This window comes from Aythya fuligula, chromosome 17 (genome assembly GCF_009819795.1).
Source record: "Aythya fuligula isolate bAytFul2 chromosome 17, bAytFul2.pri, whole genome shotgun sequence".
Taxonomy (NCBI): domain Eukaryota; kingdom Metazoa; phylum Chordata; class Aves; order Anseriformes; family Anatidae; genus Aythya; species Aythya fuligula.
In genome coordinates, this window is record NC_045575.1 from 9,111,730 (window position 1) to 9,133,155 (window position 21,426).

General features: G+C 42.1%; 1 protein-coding gene across 2 annotated transcripts; it reads left to right on the forward strand.

Moving 5' to 3' along the window:
- Positions 1–195: 195 nt before the first annotated feature.
- On the forward strand, positions 196–17,510 carry KLHL22 (kelch like family member 22). Of its 2 annotated transcripts, none has more exons than XM_032198981.1 (8): positions 196–258; positions 1,058–1,168; positions 9,003–9,272; positions 10,178–10,343; positions 11,554–12,272; positions 13,415–13,607; positions 15,002–15,235; positions 16,335–17,510. In XM_032198981.1, exons 3-8 carry the CDS (start codon positions 9,046–9,048, stop codon positions 16,710–16,712), a joined length of 1,917 nt encoding a protein of 638 aa, XP_032054872.1. In that variant the 5' UTR covers positions 196–258; positions 1,058–1,168; positions 9,003–9,045; the 3' UTR covers positions 16,713–17,510. The 2 variants fall into 2 exon arrangements, with proteins under 2 accessions (XP_032054872.1, XP_032054873.1); XM_032198982.1 differs by having other exon boundaries at positions 9,020–9,272.
- The last annotated feature ends 3,916 nt before the right edge of the window (positions 17,511–21,426 follow it).

Here is a 21,426-nt window from a genome sequence, read left to right on the forward strand (position 1 = left end):
GAAGGCCGTAGAGAAACCAAGTCCCGGCGCCGGTCTCGCGAGAGCTGCCCGCCGCGCGGCACGCCGGGACTTGTAGTCCCGCCGCACGCCCCCTCTCCGCGGGAACGGCCCCGGCAGCCCCGGCTGCGGCTCCCCCCGCCCGGCCCGGCCCCAGCCGCCGCCGCCGCCACCGCCCCTCCCTCGGCGGGCGGGCGGGGCCGCGCCGGGTTCCGGCGCGCGGAGGCGGAAGCCGCTGGCGGAGGCTGCCGCTGTCCCCCGGTAGGTGGCTGGGGGCGGGCGGGGGGGACGCGGGGGAGGCGGCACCGGGGGGAGGAGGGGGCGCGGAGGGGCCCCGGCGGCTGTGGGGAGCCCCCGGGGAGGCCGCGGTCGGAGCCCGGCTGCTGCCGGCCGGGGGAGGCCCCGCCGAGGTCACCCCCGGGGCCGGTGGGGGCCGGGGAAGCCGGGCAGGGCTGAGCCCCCAGCTCCCCACAGTAACCGGGAGCCCAGCGCCTCCTCTCCGTGCTGTGAGGCCCCAGGGAGCTCCCCTCCCCTCCCCTCTCACCGAGCCGCCCGCTGATCTCCCGGTGTGACAACACCTCAGGTACGGGGGGAGAAGAGCCCAGGGCCCCCCAGGAACAGCTCACACGGCGAATAGTGCAAATTAGTTCCTTTTTGGGTTAATTTGCTAGGGAAAGCCGAGCTAGAACGTGTTGCAAGAGCCCTCTGCTCGCTCTGCCCCCGGTCACTGAATTGTTGCAGTTGGCACAGAATTACTTTTTTCCCCCCCCCCCCCCCTCCATGTATTTTAGACAATTAAAAATTCACGATGTGGTTGAAGTAGCTCGAAGCAGCCCTGCCTATTAGCCAGGTCTCAAGATTGGCAGGACATGTACCATCAGATAATTTATAGGCTCTCAGTTCTGGCATTGTTAGTACTTGTCTGATCCTATGGAAGCTTTATTTTTTAAAAAAAGTGTCACTTCAATTTATGGAAAAGTTACATTTTGTTTTAGGAGCTTTTTCTGAGAGTTCTTGGGAAAATTAAAACAATTTGATCAGAAGAAAATATCCTTTACAGATTTGCCAGATCTCTCTGGACACAGAACTAAACATTGAGGACTGCACTTCCTGCCCAGCCTGCAGAACGCTGGAGCCTTAATGGGAAGCCACTTGTTTTAAGGGTGGACAGGTACGTGCTGCCTGAACGTAGCTGGTTAACTCCTTCCTTCAAACACAAGCAGCAGCTCCATCCAAACCAGAACGTTATTATTGGAAGATTAAAGATGAGTGTATCCAGCAAATCTTGTTCTGAGATTAGTAACAAGAAAAAACTGGCAAGAGATCACCAAACTCTTAGAGATGACAAAGCCATAGGAGAAGGGATTTTAATGTTCCTTACTATTTCTCCTTCATAGCATTTGGGCCACAGGTCACCTTCCCATAATGCATCACTTATCAGTCCCATGAATTTGGGTAAGTTGCAAGAAAGAATGAAGTTAGCAATTAATGGATATGGCAAAATATTGAAGTTAGCAAGGTGATGCTCTTTAGGTCACACTGGGGGGGGTGGGGCACCTCTTTTTACATTTTATATAGAAATGGAGATACATTTTGTGCAAGTTTTGCTATATCCATTTTAAATGAGATGTTTTATTTTCAGTGTGTCTTAGAAACACCTTGTAATAAGCTTGCAAAAAACAAACAAACAGATGTTTGGCAGTGTGGTTTGCAGAAGCTGTTTCCCAAGCCACGCCTTTAGGTATCCTCCCACACTTCAAGTGTACTACCAAGGCTAGAAACTGAAAATGACTCAAAGTCAGCTCAGAGGAATGTGCTTGCAAATTTCCATGCATGACTTAAAGAGAGATGGTGCGTACAGACCTAGCAAAAGCATACCTGTGATCGCTGCGTGTTCAGAACTGATGCTGAGATGTTTTATGGTACCAGATGTCTTTGCTTCTTTCGTTCTATGGGGACCTCAGTCAAAAGCAATTGTTCAGGTTATTTCCCCAACTTGGGGAAGGTTCTATAAGTGGAAAGGTATTTCAGGAAGTACATTTTTTTGCAGTTTTGCATGCAGAGGGATAGTTCTGAAAGAAGCACTGCTAAGCAAAGCTGCTGTTTTTCTTTCAGCCCTCCCCTTTTCCAGTTGTCTTGAAAAAGCACGAAATTGGCTTGTCTTTTCTACGCATAATGGCATACTCAATTGTCTTTGTAGTGAACAAACTTACAAGTGCCCATTACAAATTATATAATTGATGAATTATTCCAGTATTTGCACTCCAGTTAAACCGAACAATAGTTTTGCTTTTCAATCTACATTGTTTGTGGTATTACATCTGTCTTCTGAACTATTTTGGCAGGCACCCAGCTGCCTCCCCTCTCTGCACACTCCCTGACTAGCTGATTTATTTGTTTGTGCGCCCTCTGCCCTGTTAAAGTTCTGGTACCTCGCCAGGTTCTGCCTATTTACAGTTGCAATCCCCGACAGTCAGCATAACTAGCATTTTGCTCTAGTCTTGTATCTTGCCTTCTTGTCAGGCCATCAGCTTGGCATAGATCCCACTTCTTCCTACTCCCTTGGGAGAGATGAAGGTGTGGGAAGCCTTAGGGAATGGATTTTACATTTCCTTCAACGCACTCGGGTTTCAATGGGTGTGAACCACTGGAAGCACAATCAGCGTGCCATACTGGTTGCTCTGCATGAGAGAAGATTGTGAGGCTGCCTTGCAAGAATGAGCACAGAGCTGCAAATGGGGGGAGGAACTTAGCAAGAATGGACGGAGAGGAACCACAGATTTCAACAGCAAAAGCAGTCATGCACCATGCACCTGAGTCAGGAACAGTACAGGTTGGAAACAAACCTAGCTAGAATTCAGCTTTGCAAGAAAAGAAGCTGGGGCATCCTGAAGGGCAACAAGCTGAATGATTCAGCAGTGCTTCTTTCCTGCAAAGGGAGCCAAGTTCATGTTGGCCTGTGTCAGTGAGAGCACAGCAATAGGTTGTGGAAAGTGATTATTTTCCCCTTTGCTCAGTGCTTGTGAGCCCACATCTGGGATACAATACCCAGCCTTCAGCTCTGTAGCGAACAAAGAGCCGGTGAGGTCAGCAGAGGACCACCTTACAGGGCAGGAGCAGGTCCAGGGAGATACAAGCACATGCAAAGCCAGACTCAAAGTCATCAAATGGTTGGGTTTGTTCAATACAGAGAATAGCAGGCTAAGGGGAGAAGAGCCAGTTGCTGTTTTTTTAAGGTAATAGGTTGTTACAGAAAGAGACAGAGCCAGACTCCTATTTGTAGAGATCAGGTGAGGATGAGAGGCAAGCATCCAATTGCAGGAATGGAAGTTCACAAGGGATAAAGAAGAAAAGAAGTCTGATGGTCAAGCACTCAGTTTTCCAGATACCAAGGATGGCTATTCCATGGTTGACTAGACAAGGCTCTCGGCATCCTGACCTGATTTTGAAATTTTCCCTGCTTCAAGCAGGAGATGGGATTAGAGACCTCCAGAATTATTGCACAATTCTAAGAAAGCATCAGACCCCCCACCAGGCTTGAACCAACTGTCTGCATGGCAGTAAGCTAAACAGGATTAGGATATCCAACACCAGCAAGTTCTGTTTTATTTTGGGCACAGCTGATGCGCAGGAAAATATCACAATCTGCATAAGACACCTCCTCGTACAGAGATGTAACTTGACAGCCAGAAGCTCTCCAAGACAAAAATGTCTGAGTTTCCATAGAAACTCATTCGGCTACTCCCCCCATACCCAGCCATTTCTCTACAGTAGAGCCTCAGGGCTGTCAGCACAACTGTACAGAACCAACAACAACAAAACCACCACCCACAGCACACGCTAGTAAGCATCACTGTCTGACTTGGATGCTAGTCACAGAAGGAGCAAATACATACCCAGGGATCTGCCATACCCTGCAGTACCAGTAACAGACACAGCACTGTAAATCACCTACCTGCTGCTTAAAGCACACAATCAGTGCACAGCACATCTCACCAAAGGCTGAAGGCTGTACATACCTGTAACGGCATCGGGATGTGCTCAGGACATGCCCAGACCCAGTGCTAGAAGGAGCTCCCAGGCACGGTACATCTAAGGGAAGCAGGACTTTGCTCTCAGGCTCAGGAAGGGTACACCTCGTAAGCCTTGTAATTACCACTCCCCAGAATGTTCTTTACTGGAACAGCACACAAACACCTTGGTGTTACAATTGCTTTGCATTCAAAACTCCAGGATTTTACATTTATTTATTGGGCCTTTAACTTCTCCTTTCCATGTTCTAGTTGAGCTCATCCATTCCTGTACCCTGTGCTCTTGAACAGATGAAGATTTTCAGTGAGCACAAGAGCAAGCCAGCACATCAGTCTCGCACCGTTTTGCCAGTGGAATGCTCAGGCCACAACCTATTCCCTCAGCTCCTCCTGTCCCAGTGCCAACCTCCTCAGTCATAGGCCACAAAACTTTAGTGTGAAGGCAAATCTGTCATCAATCAGAGACAGAATGTTGTTAAAACACCAAGCCACAGCTCTCATTGATAAACAGTTACTTCAGCTGGATAATCAGAAACCTCACTGGAGTCATACTTTTTTCATGCAAGTATTCTGCAGAAGCAGGCTGTGGTAATGAAAGTTGAATACAAGGCAACCATACAGAGCTATCAGCAAGCCACCAAGATACCTAGCTTCCCCTCTATCCACAGCATTATTACTAGAGACCACAAGTGACACAGTGAACTTTGAATACAGTATAAGAAATACCAGGAAACACTAATTTCCTTCAGAAGTTTCTTCTGTATCCACCATCGGAAGGCACGGCTGCTTTCTCCTGGTTTCTAAATGGAATCCAGGCACAGAACATAGAAAGCTTCAGTCTATTGAAGAAGAGCAGCCACGTCTTGCTAGGTGCCTTTGAGGGTTTTGAGATTTTTGTTTTGAGGATTTTTGGGGGTGATTGAGGTTTTTTGTTTTGTTCTTTTGTCTCTTTTATGTGAAGTAACCAAACAGCAAGTCCTCCTACATTAGCATTGCCTATAGAAGCACACATGCAATTATTGACCCCATACATTTCCTTCCTCTTTACATACTAGATATTCGATTGTGGTACCCCACTAGTGTCAGCACACTAACCTGTGCCCTCTAAAGAAGGAGCATAAACCAGCATAACTGCAGTCTCAAACACTTTGTGCAACCAGCTAAGAAAAATCTCTAGGCTGATTTTCTCTGCAGTTTCGGAGTGCTTGGAACAGGGACTTGCCTTCCCATTTTTCTGGAGACACATTCCACAGCACATGAGATGATACTTTATTATTACTTTTTTAAAAAAATCTTTGCTACTGTTAAAGAAGAACAGCTGAGTTCCTCATCCCTTCCACCTTTGGGTCAGTCCTGCAGCATTCAGCCCCCAAATACCACTGTTAGCAGCTGCCCAGCACTGATAAACTTGCACAAGAGGAAAGGAAAGAGAAAATATTAGATTTCTAGGAACTTGGCTCAATCCCAGATCAAGTTTCTCAATAACAGAAGTAAAACAGAGAGGCCACAAGAACGCTGTACAAGCAAGAAGCTGATGGTAGAGAGGCTCACACCAGAGGGAACTCAGCTGTATGGCTCCAGGGGCTGCGCACTTCCAGCAGAAGCAAGAGCCTGCCTGCAGCTCCTTCACTTCTAGGGGCAGATATGTCAGCATGCGAAAAAGGGGTCTCCAGTCCTACAAGGCAGCAAAATTCCTGAGTGGTGGGGAAGAAAGACTAGTAAATAGAAGGATTTCTGAGGCATGCAGGAAACCGAACAAACCTGTTCTGTCCTTTCATTCACAGCTGTACTGCTTGTATTACATTTAACTTTTTTCTTTTTTTTTTTTTTTTTTTAAAAAAAAGGGGGAAGTAAGGACTGAACAAAATACAGTTTTGAGGAGATAAGGTTAAATTGTTTACAGTTAAAAACATACAGAGGTTATTCAGTAGAGTTCCTGGCTATTTTTAAGATTGACAGACACTTGTAAGGCATAACAATTCCTAGATATATGAGCAGATTCCCCACACCTAGCTGGTACACCACACACAACACAGCATACTTCCACTGTTTGGGCTATCGGATTTTCAGTCAGTAACAAGAGACACAAAGCACACAGGAGAAAGCACACAAGGAGAAAGACTGCAGTTAGACTACAGAGCCTGCACAACAAGACACTGTGCTAACACCGATTCCCCTCCTCAGCAAATTCACAGACAGCACAGCATTCAGAGAGGTGCACAAAACTATCAGCTCACCAAGAACACTGCACTTAATCCAGAAAAGCAGAATGCCAAAACACCCCCACTTCTCTTTCAAAGGAGCCTACAACACACTCCCACAAACCTTGCTTCAACAACTGCCCTTCATAACTGTACCCACCCAAGCCCAGCTGCCTCTCGTACAGCTATTATGAAGCTGAGAGCACACACTAATCAGCTAAATGAATCTTGCTGGCCGCCCCCCACTCACTGTTTAATGGCTTTCCTTGGCTTTTGGATCAAAGAAAGGACTTAACCACCTATGTCAGTCAGACACCACAGATGAATACCGTAAACGTCCATCTTTAATTTTATAAGTAGGCAACAATTCATGAAAATCAGAGCAGGGAGAATTTTTCTAGAGTAGTCTCTTACCATTGGTTAAAACTATGATAATAGACATAATTATTCCTGAGCTTTGAAGCCTGGTTTAGGAGAGCAGGTACCTGCAAATAACAGAATGTAGCTTTTCTGAGTAGCCACAATGTAATTAAAAGATATCATGTATACAGGTACAAAAAGAGCTTCTGAGTACTGCCAAGTTTTAGGCCACACACTGTACCTCATCAGTAGTAATCCACCCTTTTTCCACAGCAGCCTCAGTCATCAAGCAACCTATCTGAAATTACGTAGCAGTAAATAACTGTGGATGGCAGAGTACTCACAGGTAGCTCCAGAGTGGTGACTTTCCATACCGTGGTGGCACTGTGCCCCAAATGTGCACGGCAGCTCTTGTGTTGGTGGACAGCACTGCATGGAGAACACCCTGAGGACAGTCCAGCTCAGCAGTGAGAGCCCAGATATAATCCAGGGGCAGAATTTGAGAACAAGAAGTAGGGACTGCCAAAATTCAGAAAACAGAGCCTAGCAAATATGTAGGCTCAGCTGTTCACTAGCCAAAAATCAGTTGTGGGGGATTGTTCAATTGTACTCCCAGCAGCTAAATTTGACTACACTGGGCTTGCCACAGATCTGCTGGAAGGGCTGGCTTGTTTAGGTATTGCTAGTAGCTGTGGGATAACTCAGGTCCATATCTAGAACTGGAACTCAGATAAACCTCGCTTCCTTCACTTGCCTTTCTTACAGTATTATCTCCCTCGTCTCAATCCATCACTTTTGGTATTCCCCAGGAGCAAATCTAGTGATACAGTAACGTTTTGTCTGCTTTAAAAGCAGTCATCTTATTTCTAGGAAAAAGTGTCTATCTGTAATGAAAAAGAATCCGTTACTCATCTCTTCAGCTGATGATGGATAGTTTCCCTGCATAATCGACCTGAATGTGCTTCCTAGAAGGTAGTCTTATCAGAGCTCCTCTTCTGAGCTTGCTGCCCTGGTTTTGCTAGCAAAAAGCAGACAAAAAGCAATATATATATTATATATACATATTCCCATCCCATGCACTATGCAATGCCACCTAGCTTCCTTTGTTTTGGACAGTGTAGGGTAACTTCCTTCAGGCAGTACAATAAATGTTTTTGTATTTCTTTGTGTCATCCAGACAGCTCCTTCCTCACTGACCATACCCAGAATACTTCACAGCACTGTGAGAGATTTCTAACGCTGCATTCACTGCCCATGGCTGGCACAACTAAACAATGGGTTCATTTCTTCATTGTTTGGATTTGTTCAGCTTTTGCTTCTCTGACTGCTGATAAACCCTTGTGACTATCCCCCGTGCCACTAAGCTATTTCCCAGAGCTACTGAGCAGAGGCTATTATAACTGTGCCTTAAGTGGCCGTATCAGCTAAGGTATTTCCTTTTCCTCATGTGTTTTCACATGTGTCTGTGTGTGTGAGTGCTCTGACAACTGGATAGAGTCTATCAGATCTAACTGCTACAACATCTCACATTCTTCAAAGACAATGGAAAGGGTAAATTACAGGATGCTTTCCTGAAAGGGTAAATTACAGGATTTCTCTCTATGTGAGAAGTAATGAGATTTTGAGAGCTTAACCATAGATATGAAACAATGACTTCCAGCTAGCTTTTTACAGGCATGTCCCCATATGCTATAGGAACCTTCCTGCCATGTCAATGGCAGTAGTATAAAGAGGTACAGGAGAGACCTCTACAATATCTACACTGAAGGAAATACCTTCTCTCTGCAGGGATCCACAGTGAAGTAAAAAGCAGTTGTGGATGCTAGCTTGAAGTTGTCACAATAAAGAAACTCTCTTCAAAGCCTATAGTTTCATAGAGTACTTCAGAAAATGGAAGTATGCTCAGCTAAGGAAAACAGCAAAAAACAGGAGAGATGAGCATTTTCAGATTCTGCCTTAAAATATCAAGAGAAGGACTGAAGTTGCAGTTTGCATTGCAGCAAAGTTATGTGAGGACATGAGGCAATGTGGAATTTGGCAAAAATTCTGACAGATTTGTTCTTTGTTATAAATGGTGTACAAATGCAAAGGAAACAAGGGGTTCTGGCTATGGGCTGGGAAGTGAAACTCTTGCTAAGAAAAAAAAAATCCCCAAATGCTGCATACTCTTGGACTGGAAAACCAAGACTAAGAAAACTTGTTTGCAATGCCGTGACCTGTCAGTTCGGTATGCTGTTGTATACCTTTCTATTTCCAAAATCATTATTCAGAATAATTTCTCCAGGGTAGAGCTGTGTTTGATGGCTCTCCACTGACTGAAGGGTTATTTGATTTATTTACTGTGAAAGGCAGGGGTCAGAGGACGATTTGTAAGTAAAAGGCATAAACCTTTGCTGATTCTGTTGTCTCACAGATCTCATTCTGCTACAGCTGGTGGCTGAGCTTTTCTGCCTGGGATGGCGGAGGATCAGGAGCTGACTCAGCCACACAAAGCTCAACTTGAGTCCTCCCTTCAGCAGCGCACCAGCAACACATACCGCAGTGCAGAGCACTCTCAGGCCTTGCTCAGTGGCTTGGTATCTCTTCGAGACAGCAGCATCCTCTTCGATGTAGTTCTGGTGGTAGAAGAGAAACCTATTGAGGCTCATCGGATACTGCTAGCTGCATCCTGTGACTATTTCAGGTACATTTCCAATATAGCAGCAATAAGCATGTGTCTGAGTGCAACACAAAACTGCAATATTCAAATCTTCTGTGGTAGCACACTTAGCATACTGCTTCCAGATGTAAAATTAGACCCATAAGGTGGAGCTGAATGGGTTTCAAAATACTAAAGTTAACTTTATTCATCTCTCTATTATGTCTCTGTAGAAATAAAACTCTCGTTAGTGCACAGTGAGCTTACTTCCACTGAAATCACAGCCTATAATGCTTACAGGTATATAAAGAGGAGAGGCTATCTGCATAAGTGCTGGCTTTTAACATATCTGTAGCATTGGAAGACTTTGCCCAATGTGGTGATCGGTTCCTAATACACAAGAAGTCCCTCAGACTAGGTCATTCCTGTGTTACATGCCTATAGTGTGCCTTGCCGTCCATTCAACAAGGCAATCCCCAGGTCAATTTGACTAGCAGTTTCTTAAACTAACTTTATTTTCATAGAGTAAACATATAAATCCCAAAGCAATCCTGACAAATTTGTAACTGCAAGAACCGCTCTAGATTAGAAAAAAACTCCTATGGACCCAAGTTCCTCTGTTTTTCTCTTCTCCCATTCCTAGTGTCTGCCTTTACCCCCTGATTACCCCTATGTTCTGGGTCTGTATTTAAATCCCTCAGCTGTGAACCGTTCTTTTCAGATGGCCCCCACTGTTTTCCCACAGAATGAGGGGTATTACTTTCTTAGGTCCTAAAGGCCTGTACTTTTTATTTAATTGACTTAGAGAAGAGGTAATCCCATAGAAGTGTCTGACTAGGATTTATCTTTCTGAATATTTTGTTATGTTCTCAGGACAGCATGAGATAAGCAAATTGAATGTAGCTTCAGTGCAAATCTGCCATAGCACATTTCATTGTCTCTTTTTACAGAGGAATGTTTGCAGGAGGACTGAGAGAGATGGAACAAGAAGAAGTCCATATTCATGGCATCTCCTACAATGCAATGTGTAAAATCTTGAACTTCATTTATACTTCTGAGCTGGAACTCAGCGTGAACACTGTACAGGAAACCTTAGCTGCAGCCTGTCAGCTTCAGGTGAGGTACTGGGAGATGTGACGAAAAAGAAGCAAGGAACAAAAGCAAGACTGAAAGAAACAGAAAGCATGGATATCTGGTTGGGTGGAGGGCTGGGAGGTGAAAGAAACCATGGTTCCAATAAGAAGAATCTCTTTGGGATGCTGTATCAACTGGAACTAACTACAGAAGGGTTGGAACAATGAATGAGTGCTTGCACATCTCATTTGTGCTAGTGGTTTTATCGCTTACAAACCATTTGGGCTAAAGGATTAGTTTATATAGCACTCACTTCTACTGATCAGCATGTGAAAGCCTCCCTAGAATAGTATACCTCTGACCTATGGTAAAGGACAGCTTGCAGCTCAGAAACTGTTGTGCTGCTCAAGCCTGCCAAGATCTTCCCCAGATTGAGTCCACAGGCACATAACCTTCCCTGACCTCATCACTACAGGAAATCCTGCCACCATGGTTTCTGCACGAAGTGCAGAGTTTTTGTGAATTCAAGGCTTTTTTTTCTTCTCTATTTTCCCTTGCAACTAAATGCTGCCCAGGCTTTGGTACTAATCTTAAACTTTCTGGGTGCTTTGGTTGATTTCTGCACACTTAGCACTGGTTTGTTAGCAGAGGGGCTCTTGGACAGTAGTTATTTCTCTATTTGTTAGTCCTCCTGACAGATACAACTTCAGGTTGTTCTCAGAAGACAATATGAAACATTAATTTTCCTTTCAAATGACTTCCTGTGCTCTTGGGTGATGCAGATATATTTGTTATAGTTTATCTTTGATACACCGTGTCTGTAGTACTCTGAGAGAACAACTTCCAGAGGCAGCTGTAAGCCTGGCTGTCACCATGCCCTTCGCGCTTTCTGTTTACATGGCTGCCTCCCGAGCAGCCTGTATCTTGGTGCCGTGCTAACACACCAGGCAGCCTGGCTGTCCAGTGTCCCATGTGCCCCAGAAGATGCATTGCTGCTGCTGCACCTGAAACAAAACTCAAAGGCTTGAAGTAGTGTGGCTAGATCTGCGTTATATTTACTTACGTATCCGTCTTGAGTTGTTCTTTTTCTCTGGAGAAACGTGAATTGGGCACAAGTAAACACGGTGGTCAGACTGTGAGAAGAGCAGCCTTCTTATCGACAGCTTTCTTGCTCCTTCATGCTTTTGTCATGTCTCTTGAGCGAAAGGCAAGTGGTGTCTAAAATGAAAGATTTTCTCTCTTTCTCTTGCAGATTCCAGAAGTCATTAAGTTCTGTTGTGATTTTCTAATGTCATGGGTGGATGAAGAGAACATCCTCGATGTGTACAGACTAGCTGACCACTATGACTTGAGACATTTGAGCGATCAGCTCGACTCCTACATTTTGAAGAACTTTGCAGCTTTCTCAAGGACACAAGTGTACCGACAGCTACCCTTGCAGAAGGTCTACTCCCTTCTCAGTAGCAACCGTTTGGAGGTTAACTATGAGTTTGAAGTTTATGATGGGGCACTTTTTTACCATTATTCCCCAGAGCAACTGGAGACAGATCAGGTCTCCCTGATGGAGCCCCTTAAGCTACTTGAGACAGTTCGTTTTCCTCTGATGGAACCCCAGATCCTGCAAAGGCTACATGACAAATTAAGTCCATGTCCTTTAAAAGATACAGTCGCAGATGCACTAATGTACCACAAGAATGAATGTCTTCAGCCAATGCTTCAGAGCTCCCAGACACAGCTGAGATCAGAGTTCCAGTGTGTAGTGGGATTTGGAGGGATGCATTCTACTCCATCCATTGTTCTCAGTGATCAAGCCAAGTATTTGAACCCCTTGCTGGGAGAGTGGAGGCATTTTACAGCTGCACTAGCTCCCAGAATGTCCAACCAGGGGATTGCTGTTCTCAATAATTTTGTGTATTTAATTGGCGGAGACAACAATGTAAGTGGTTTTCGAGCAGAGTCAAGGTGTTGGAGGTAAGATAAGGATAATCCTGCTATTATTCTCATTTCCACCCTGTTGCCCATCTCTGAGTCAGTAAGCCGTTAGTGCAGTCCGTATGCTTGCTGGCAAAAAGATAAGAGCTGAACAGGAGCCTCTCATTGAAAGAAATCATAGGAAATAAAGAAATGAGCATCATAGCGAAGATTCCAGCAGTGCTTACAGAACAAAGCCAAGCCTGATTGGGTAGAAACAGCTACTCATTCTAGAGTGTTTTATCTGTAACCTGCTCTTCTTTGTCCAAAGGGGGAAGTATTAAAGGTGTGGGAGACAGTAAACTAGGATTCTCCAGTATCCTAGATTGTCTAGATGCTCTTGAACTAGGATTTCCCAGAAGTCCTCTATGTGGAGACCTCATCCCAATACAAAGGGAGTTAGTTATCAAAAAAGGGTTTTAAATAAAATGCTATTTTTGGTCAATTATTGAGAAAATGTGTGCACAGAAGCAGCATTCCAGGGTTCTCTTAAGTTCTGTGCAAGGAAAAAGAGCAGGAGAAAGGAACGGTTTAGAGCTTAATGCCCATTACATTGCAAAAACAGATATAAACCTTTTTGTCTTTATAACATAGTCATTTTTACTAGGTTTAGCTGAATTGCCCTTGTTTCACGGCACACATAGTTTCACTTCAAAACCAGTTGTCACTGTAGCTAAAATTTTCAGACCAGATATAGTTTTATCTGAAAAATAATCATGAGGCTCACTTCAAGCAGCACATACTTGGAGAAGAGAATCAAAGAAGCCACCAAATGCTTATACCCGTCTTGATCTCTTGAAGATCCAGATTCAGTCTTTGTGATATTTTTAGAATGTTTTACCTTGTAGAATGGCTTTGTGCAAGCAGAGATGTTGATATGTACCTGACAGCTCTGTGGTGTAAGACAGTAGAAATCCTAGGCTTCTGTAGCGTGATTGTATCAGCTAAAATACATCTTCTAAAAATAGACTAAAGGAACTTGGCTAATAATATAATGCTGACAAGGCCAGATTTCACTCCACTTACAGCTGAGCTCAATTTCAACCAAAGACAGTACAGTAACCCACGTGCGGTTGTCTTGTATCCCAGCGATGATTCTTTGGCTGTATGAATAACTTTATTTGATCCCATTCTTTTAAAAGGTATGACCCACGACACAACAAATGGTTCCAGATCCAGTCCCTACAGCAAGAGCATGCTGACCTCAGCGTTTGTGTTGTGGACAATTATATATATGCTGTCGCAGGCCGAGATTACCATGAAGACCTGAGGGAAGTGGAGAGGTATGACCCTAAAAGCAACACTTGGGAATATGTGACACCTCTGAAGAAGGAGGTAAGGAGTGCATTAGCCACAAACACTAAAGTTCCCCAATTCCTGATTTCATATTTTTAGATGCTTTTCTCCTGTGTAGCTTTCAATTTGCTGATATTCAGATGGGAAGCAGTAGCCTCTGTATACAGAATAAACAAATACCAAAAAGAAGAATAACAATATAGAACTTTCATTTTTAGGTTTAATGTTTATTTTTCCTGCTTTCTTTCTGTTTTTCCCTGCACCTCTTCTGTATTAATCCTTAAAATAATTTAAAATTGAACACACAACCACTGGGGACAGGAAGTTTCCATTCCTCCTGGGCCAGGTAACCTATGAGTCACAGTAGTACAAGCTTCTCATGTACAGCCCTGACAACGTGCTTTGTTCCTGATCAAAAGAAATCATGCCTTAGTAGGAAGGTACCTCGGTGTTTATAGATTACTTCATTTTTGGACGCAGAACTGAGACTGTGTAACAAGTTCTGGTGACAATAGCTTATGTCATGCACAATCACATCTCAATCAGCTAAAGTGAAACTATTACTCATCTGAAATATGTGAGTGAACAGATATCTTTTGTTATCAGTACCATTTATCCTCCTAAAACAGCAATTGCCAGTTGTGACCCCAGGAGCCAGGAAATGATGTACTAACATGGGAATGGGGGTTATGAATGGAAAAGTTTGTTCTAAGGTCTAATATAGCTAGTAAAGGCAAGAATTTTCATTTTCAGATTGCAAAAGAGGAAGATGAACACAAACAATATTGGTTAGGGCAGAAAGCTAAGATCCTAAGTAATCTTTCAAAAAACTATACTGATTTCTACTAAACCTTTTAAAAGCTTTGGGGCAAATGACCAGCACAAAATAATATTTGTAATTTCATAATGTTTCTCAGTTGAGAATCTCAGGACACCTTAAAAACATAAATATTGCCGCTTTACAAAGGGGATGCAGAGGCAGAAGACAAACAGCTTGCACGATGTGACAACCAATAAATATGTCATTGCTGGGAATATAAAGATCCAATTGAGTACTACAAAGTAGGATATATCACATTGCTGAAAACATTGATTGTATAAGAATAATCTCCAGTGGAAAGGCTTCCAAGTAGACAAGGGAGAAAAGTAATTGCATGAATGATCTTCTAATTAAGAAACAATAAAGAATGACAACCCACTGCAGTTCTGGAAGTCTTGGAAATTCTAGTGTAATTAATTAAGAAATACACACTTTCAGCATAATCACCTTGATAGGAATTGTCTGTAGAAAACAACAGAAAATCCTTCCAGATGTTAATACCTGCATAAGTCATGAAGAATGTCACTCCCTTAATGTCTACTCCATACTTTGAAGCTGGAAGAAATACATAAATGCAGACCTCAACTTCTTGCTTTCCCACGTGGTGATGCAGGTATATGCACATGCTGGAGCAGCACTGGATGGGAAAATGTATATTACCTGTGGGAGGAGAGGAGAGGACTATTTGAAGGAGCTGCAATGTTATGATCCAAAGACTGACCGCTGGGAAGTTTTAGCAGATGGTCCAGAGAGACGTGCTTGGCATGGCATGGCTGCACTGCTAGGAAAGCTCTATGTCATTGGAGGAAGCAACAATGACTCTGGCTACAGAAGGGATGTTCACCAGGTGAGAGCATGTCACACCTATGTCTTTCTTGGAAGAGGCAATTCTTTACGGATGTTTGCACTCTGATGTAATGTCTTCCTCCTACTAAATACACAAGTAAAATTGTCTGCCCAGCAATAGCACCAGCTCTCCTCCACTTAACCGCAGAACTTGCAATGATTTATTCACTGCTGTCAGTCTTGAATGCATTGTCCAACACACACAGCATTAAAGCTCTAGCACTTAGGATTCCCATCAGTTTTAAAACATCTTTGATGGATAACATTCATTGGCATGCATGCACCCCATAATTAGCACATCAACTGAATTTCCTTTACCTTGTCTTTCCATGCACATTTTTTTTCCAAGTCAAGAATTTTTGAATTGACAATATGAAGTTGCAGGACAGAAGCTGATAAGGATATGTTAGAAAGGGCATTGAATGGATTGGATGGCAGTTGTATAATGCGATTAAATATACAGTACCTGATGGGCAGTGATGGCTGGAGAGAATTTTCTTGTGTCTTATTCCAGCTTCTAGAACTGCTAGAGACGTGAAAAGGAAAAAAAAAAAGTAACTGCTCTTACAATGCCAATGAAGATAGAATTTAATCAAGTGAGAAGTGTATCTGAGTGATAAAAAGGTGCTTACAAATAAATGGAGTTAGCCAAGGAGATACCCAGTGAAGTCTAAAACTTTCCAACATATGGTGCAGAGACAGTTTAGCAGACTTGTCGTATTTATATGTTCCAGCACATTTTTTCCTAATGAAAACAGATGCAGTATGTCTGAGCTTATATTAGCATGTGTCCCCATCTCTCACTTTTGTATACATTTTTGCAGTGACATACAGCTGTTCCCACAGCAGCAGGGTCAGACGTTGTGATTCAGAGCTATATGGCAGCCACGCACAGCATTTTCCACTGAGCATTGTACTTCTACTGCATGGTGATACGCTCCCTCCACTATCAACACCCTGTCAGAAGGCTGATGGTATCACACGGCTACATGAATAGTTTGCCATACGGCCAGGCTCTGTCACTAAGATACAAGTTCAATTTTGACTAATCTTTTTTTTTTTTTTTTTCTTTTTTTTTTCTTTTTTTTTTCTTTTTATAGGTTGCCTGCTATAGGCCAAGCACTGATCAGTGGACAAATGTATGTCCACTTCCTGCGGGGCATGGAGAGCCAGGTATTGCTGTCTTAGACAACAGGATCTACGTCCTGGGAGGCAGATCCCACAACAGAGGAATCCGCATGGACTATGTCCACATTTACGATGCAGAGAGAGACTGTTGGGAGGATGGACCGCAGTTGGAGGATGATATTTCTGGGATGGCTGCCTGTGTCCTCACTTTGCCCAGGGCTATTTTAATGGAAACAGAGAAGTGGTTCTCAGAATGGCATGCAGACCGCATGAAGTATCACCTTGACCTTCCATCAGAAGTCATGAGCGTATCAGACTGGGAGGAATTTGACAATTCAAGTGAAGATTAGAAAATTTTAGTATTTATTTTTTTGCCGGTTGATGAGGAAATTAAGGCTTGGAGAAAACATTTAAAGATTTTATATGTCTTTCTTATATATATATATAAATCTGTATTTAAAAGTTTGAAAAATAAGTGTTCTGCACAAAATGCCATTCACAGTCAATATCTGCTCTTCTGCAAGTGTTTTGCACAAAATGCCACTTACAGTCAGTGTCTGCCCACCTGCTGGAAAGCAGCATTTTTAAAGTAAACACAGAACTGCCATTTTCCCCCAGTTAAAGTATAGAAGTTTTTTTTTTCTTTTGAAGGAGAATTCTCTCAACCCTCAGCATGAACAGAAAAAATGGCACAGAAGGCTCAGCTTGACGAGCTTCTTTCCTTCCAGCTTTTAGCTTGAAATAGCTTTTTGATATTTTTTTTTTTATTTTTTTTTTATTTTTTTGGTAATAAAACCTAGCCAGCTTAACTCAGGAAGGTAAGACCGAGTGTCTCCTTCCTGTGCCAGGTGTCAGACAGCCTGATTGGGTTTTCAGCAAGATTGAACATACAGAAGCAGGAACAGTAGCAAGAAAGTCTGAACCTCCATTTCATCTGGGCATGCAGCCATCCTCATAACTGGGTTAGAGTCTGTGAACTGACACCCACTCCTGAACTTCTATAGTGCAGGTTCTGTCAACACAGTGGAAAGAAGACTTCTAGAAAAAGCTCTCTGTACAGAATATGGCAATCTCATCATTCAACTGTCAGACACATTTGTTCACAAGCATAAATTAATAAATCCTTGTCAGAACTTTTTTCTTTTTAACTACTGTCACAGTTTTATTAACCATGACATGGAATCTAAAAGTTGGTGAGTTTAATTAGATCCCGTATTACCACATGAATATCAGTGAAGCTAAACCAGCTTAGGATGTATGCCTTTTTTTTCGTTCTCTTCATTTTCATTCATTTTCTTTGCCTCTTCATTAAGGCATTTATATACTGTAGAAAAGGATAAAGAGAGCAGAAATCAGTTTTCCTCAGCATAAGAAAATAAGTAATAAGGATATAGTAGAGGTATTGAAGATGCCACTCATCCAAGGCCCTGTGGGAGCTGAACTAATGACAGGAAAATAACACAGAATCACTACAGCTCAGAAAGATAAGGCATAGAAAAGCCTTCCTTCAGGAGATCTTAAAATAATTGGCTTCTGACTACCATCTTGCTTGACATTAGTTTAGAAGCTATTTAAAGTCCAAACCAGTGTGATACAGTATGGGATCCTTCTTCTCAGAGGGGCAGGGAACAGTCAGTGCCACCAGAAAATAATGACAATTTTCCAAAAGCTTTTAAATCTTATAGAAATGGAGTTGCAGGAGAAGGGTGAAACAAAACTGATGACCAGAACAATACGATACTAGTCAATTACCATCACATCAGAGAGACACATTGGCCTGCTACTTCAGAGAAATGGAAAAATTCCTGTACATTATCATCACATAGGGATTTTTGTTTATGGAAACAAAGATGATTTCAAAATGAATTTAGTTGACTCTTCTTTAGTAGACGGGGCTTCTGGAGAAGACTGAGGATTTGCACAGCCTTTTTTGGGGATGGGGGTTGGACTTTTTTTCTCCAGCACTGTCAGTTTTTACCTCAATCTCTGAACCTTTGCCAATTGGCAAATAAATCAAAAGACCTGGTAAATGCAGGAAAACCTCATGAGCTTCCTCAGAAAATCCTTTTTGATAACAAACACTGAACTGCACATGCAGTCTGGAAATACAGACTTTGTTACACTGCAATATTGGAGTCTGAGGACTCATATTTTGCCTACAGAGTTATTTTCAATGCATAGGAATTAAATTACCCCTCATATATAAGGGCAGACCTCTCTGGACATTACAAGAACCACTCTTTCTGGGCTGCAAATGTTGCAGTAGCAATCTCTTTTCCCACAAACTCAACAAGCAATTCAAGACTTGTAGTGACCCAGGCCATGTTCCAGATCCTGCTGTTGTAGCTAAACCCAGGCACACAGCTCAAGTCTAACTGGATTGCCTGCAGTGCATTCTACATTTTAATTGGCATATCTTGACAGACCAGTGATAACTAATGTTTTTCAAGTCAAAATGTTTTTTAGCCTATTTCATGATATGAAAAAATGTAATCATTCTATCTGGCTTATTTTCCTTTTCCTGTGTATACCACTAGAGGGTATTACTTCCTATTGCAAATAACCAAGCTGGTAGGCTAATTCTTAGATTACATAGGAGAACGTAAAATATTTGTGACAAATTATTAAGCTAAAGCAATGTCTTGATTTTTTCTGGATTCTTCCCTATATCACTCCTCTGGTGTTTGAATACAGATTTTTAGATAGTCAGGCAATCAGTTTGTCCACTTATCAGTATATGCAATTTTTGATTGCATTATTTACTCAACGTTGCAGTTGGATGCTGTGCAAATCAAATCAATATAAAGCTTAGAATGCAGTTATGAGGAAGTAACTGCTCCTTAAAGCTGATTATATACCTTACAGAGGAGTGATGCGTTATTTATTTATTTAAAGTTACCGGTGTGATACATCTACATTACATGAACTAACCCTAAGGGTAGGTATTATGTATTTGGATTTGTTAAAAACAAAGCTTCATTTGCTTTCACCCCCAAAATTTTATCTGAGCATAATGTGACTATTGAAAGCTACCAGATGCACTATCTTACTTGCATGTATTTTGTTTAGGTAAAAAACAAGGATGTTTAATTTAGGTTAAACCATCCTAATCATCTAGCAGGAGCTTGCTTTAGTCCAGCACGTACTTTTTCCAAACCAACACATAGGGTAACAATGGTAAAATTGCTGTGCTTTAAAATTGGCAGTTTTATCTAACTCAGCAGATATAAAGAGCTTTGTTCTGCTTGTTTACTGCAGTTACCTTTATAAAGAAATTGCAGGAGAGATTACAGATTGATATACTGAGCTATGATTATTATTGATCTGTTTTCCTATCAAGAATATTGCTTCAAGAATGTAGCCTTCATTAGCCCACATAAACTCTGTGTTATCTCAAGAAAAACATGCACTTATATGGAATTTAGCCTGATTCTGTTTCTTGTTTTTTACTGCTCTCCTAGATATGTCAGTCTTGTAACTTACGGTAAGAAGCATTCGTTTTCCTCAGCAACAGCATAGTACAAGACATTGTAGACAGATGAACAGTGAACTAAGAAAACTAAATTATTTCTGGGATCTAAAAGAGTAGCCAAATAACTCTTCCAGAACAGAGTGATCAAAATACGAAAGTTTAAAGTGCTGATACACTAGGAAGTCCAGAAGAATAACAGCAAGGTTTCTTGATGATCTGTTTTCCTATTTCCTGCCAGCACAGAGGTAAAGCTGTAGAGGCATATTTGCTAGATTTGTAATTAGTGAAATGATATCCTGAAGTTTTTCAGGCTTCCATATTTGTACAAGTGATTGTAATTGCTTCAGTTTTTGTTTCATAAGTGCTTTCACTACTTATTTCTTCTCCAGCTGTCTACCTCCAAATCCAACATATCCTTTCCCACTTCCTCTTCGTTTAAATTAGTATTGTTAATTTTGCCTTGGAAACATACCCAATACTTGATTAGAAAGAAATAAGGATTCTCATTCTATACCCTTGATGCAAGGTTACTCCTCCTGACCTGGAGACCAGCCACAGACACAATTTATTTGGCATTTAGCTCTACTGTTGGGGGCAGAAGTTTCTGGCAAAAGGAGAAAGAGGCAGCTGGACATGGGGTAAGAGGAGCAGGAGCTACTCAAGGGAATATTCTGCCAATGGAGTTTTTATTTCATTAGCAGCTGATGCACTTTAAGAGATCCTTACCTCCTCAGTTGTACTGCAGCAAATATTTGGCTGTTCTCTGAGGGTAGAAGCTGCCAACACCTAAGACAAAGAACATAAACTTATTTATACATAATAAAAATATAGAGTGGCGCCATTAAACTGTCCTAAAAATTTCAACATTTCTCCACTCTTCCTAAACACAATGTAGTTGTAGGGATGTAACACGTCTGAGATGATTGTAGTCTAGGAAGCTTATGCCTTGTCTTATCTGATAACAATGATCTTGAACAAATCAGCTTTTTCTCTTTGTATAAGTAGAAAAAGGGATATTTTACCTAAAAGATCTGGCCTAGTTATTGACCAGTTACTAAAACTGAAGGGAGAATTACTTGAAGGATACACACAACCCGCACAAACACAAGTCAGAACAGAAAATTGTGGCAGTTCCTTCCAAACTGAAAACCTCTCCATGCCTTAGCATCTTCTCTGGATGGGAAGGTGGGTATGCTGCCTCTCCAGCTGGGGATCCCATCCCGTGCAGTACTGCACCGAGACTGTTTTATGATCAAATACTATTTTTTCCTGACATGTGTCAACTCTTTTGAGATATTACTATTATCCACATGAAATGGAAGCAAGATTACTACATATTTGACTTACTACATGTGATTTTTATTATACTATAACAAAAATTATAATTCAGTAAAATGCAGCAATAGGAATTTTTATTTCCTCTTTATGTACTACATATTACTGATTTTGCTGCTCATTTGTGGCTTTTATAATTATTTTTAAACATTATTTGGCTTGTTAATTCAAGTGCAAGTACTATCTTTTAATCTCTGCAGTTTGCCATAGCCACAAAGAAAATGAACCAAACCTGTTCAAATGGCAGAAAAAAAATA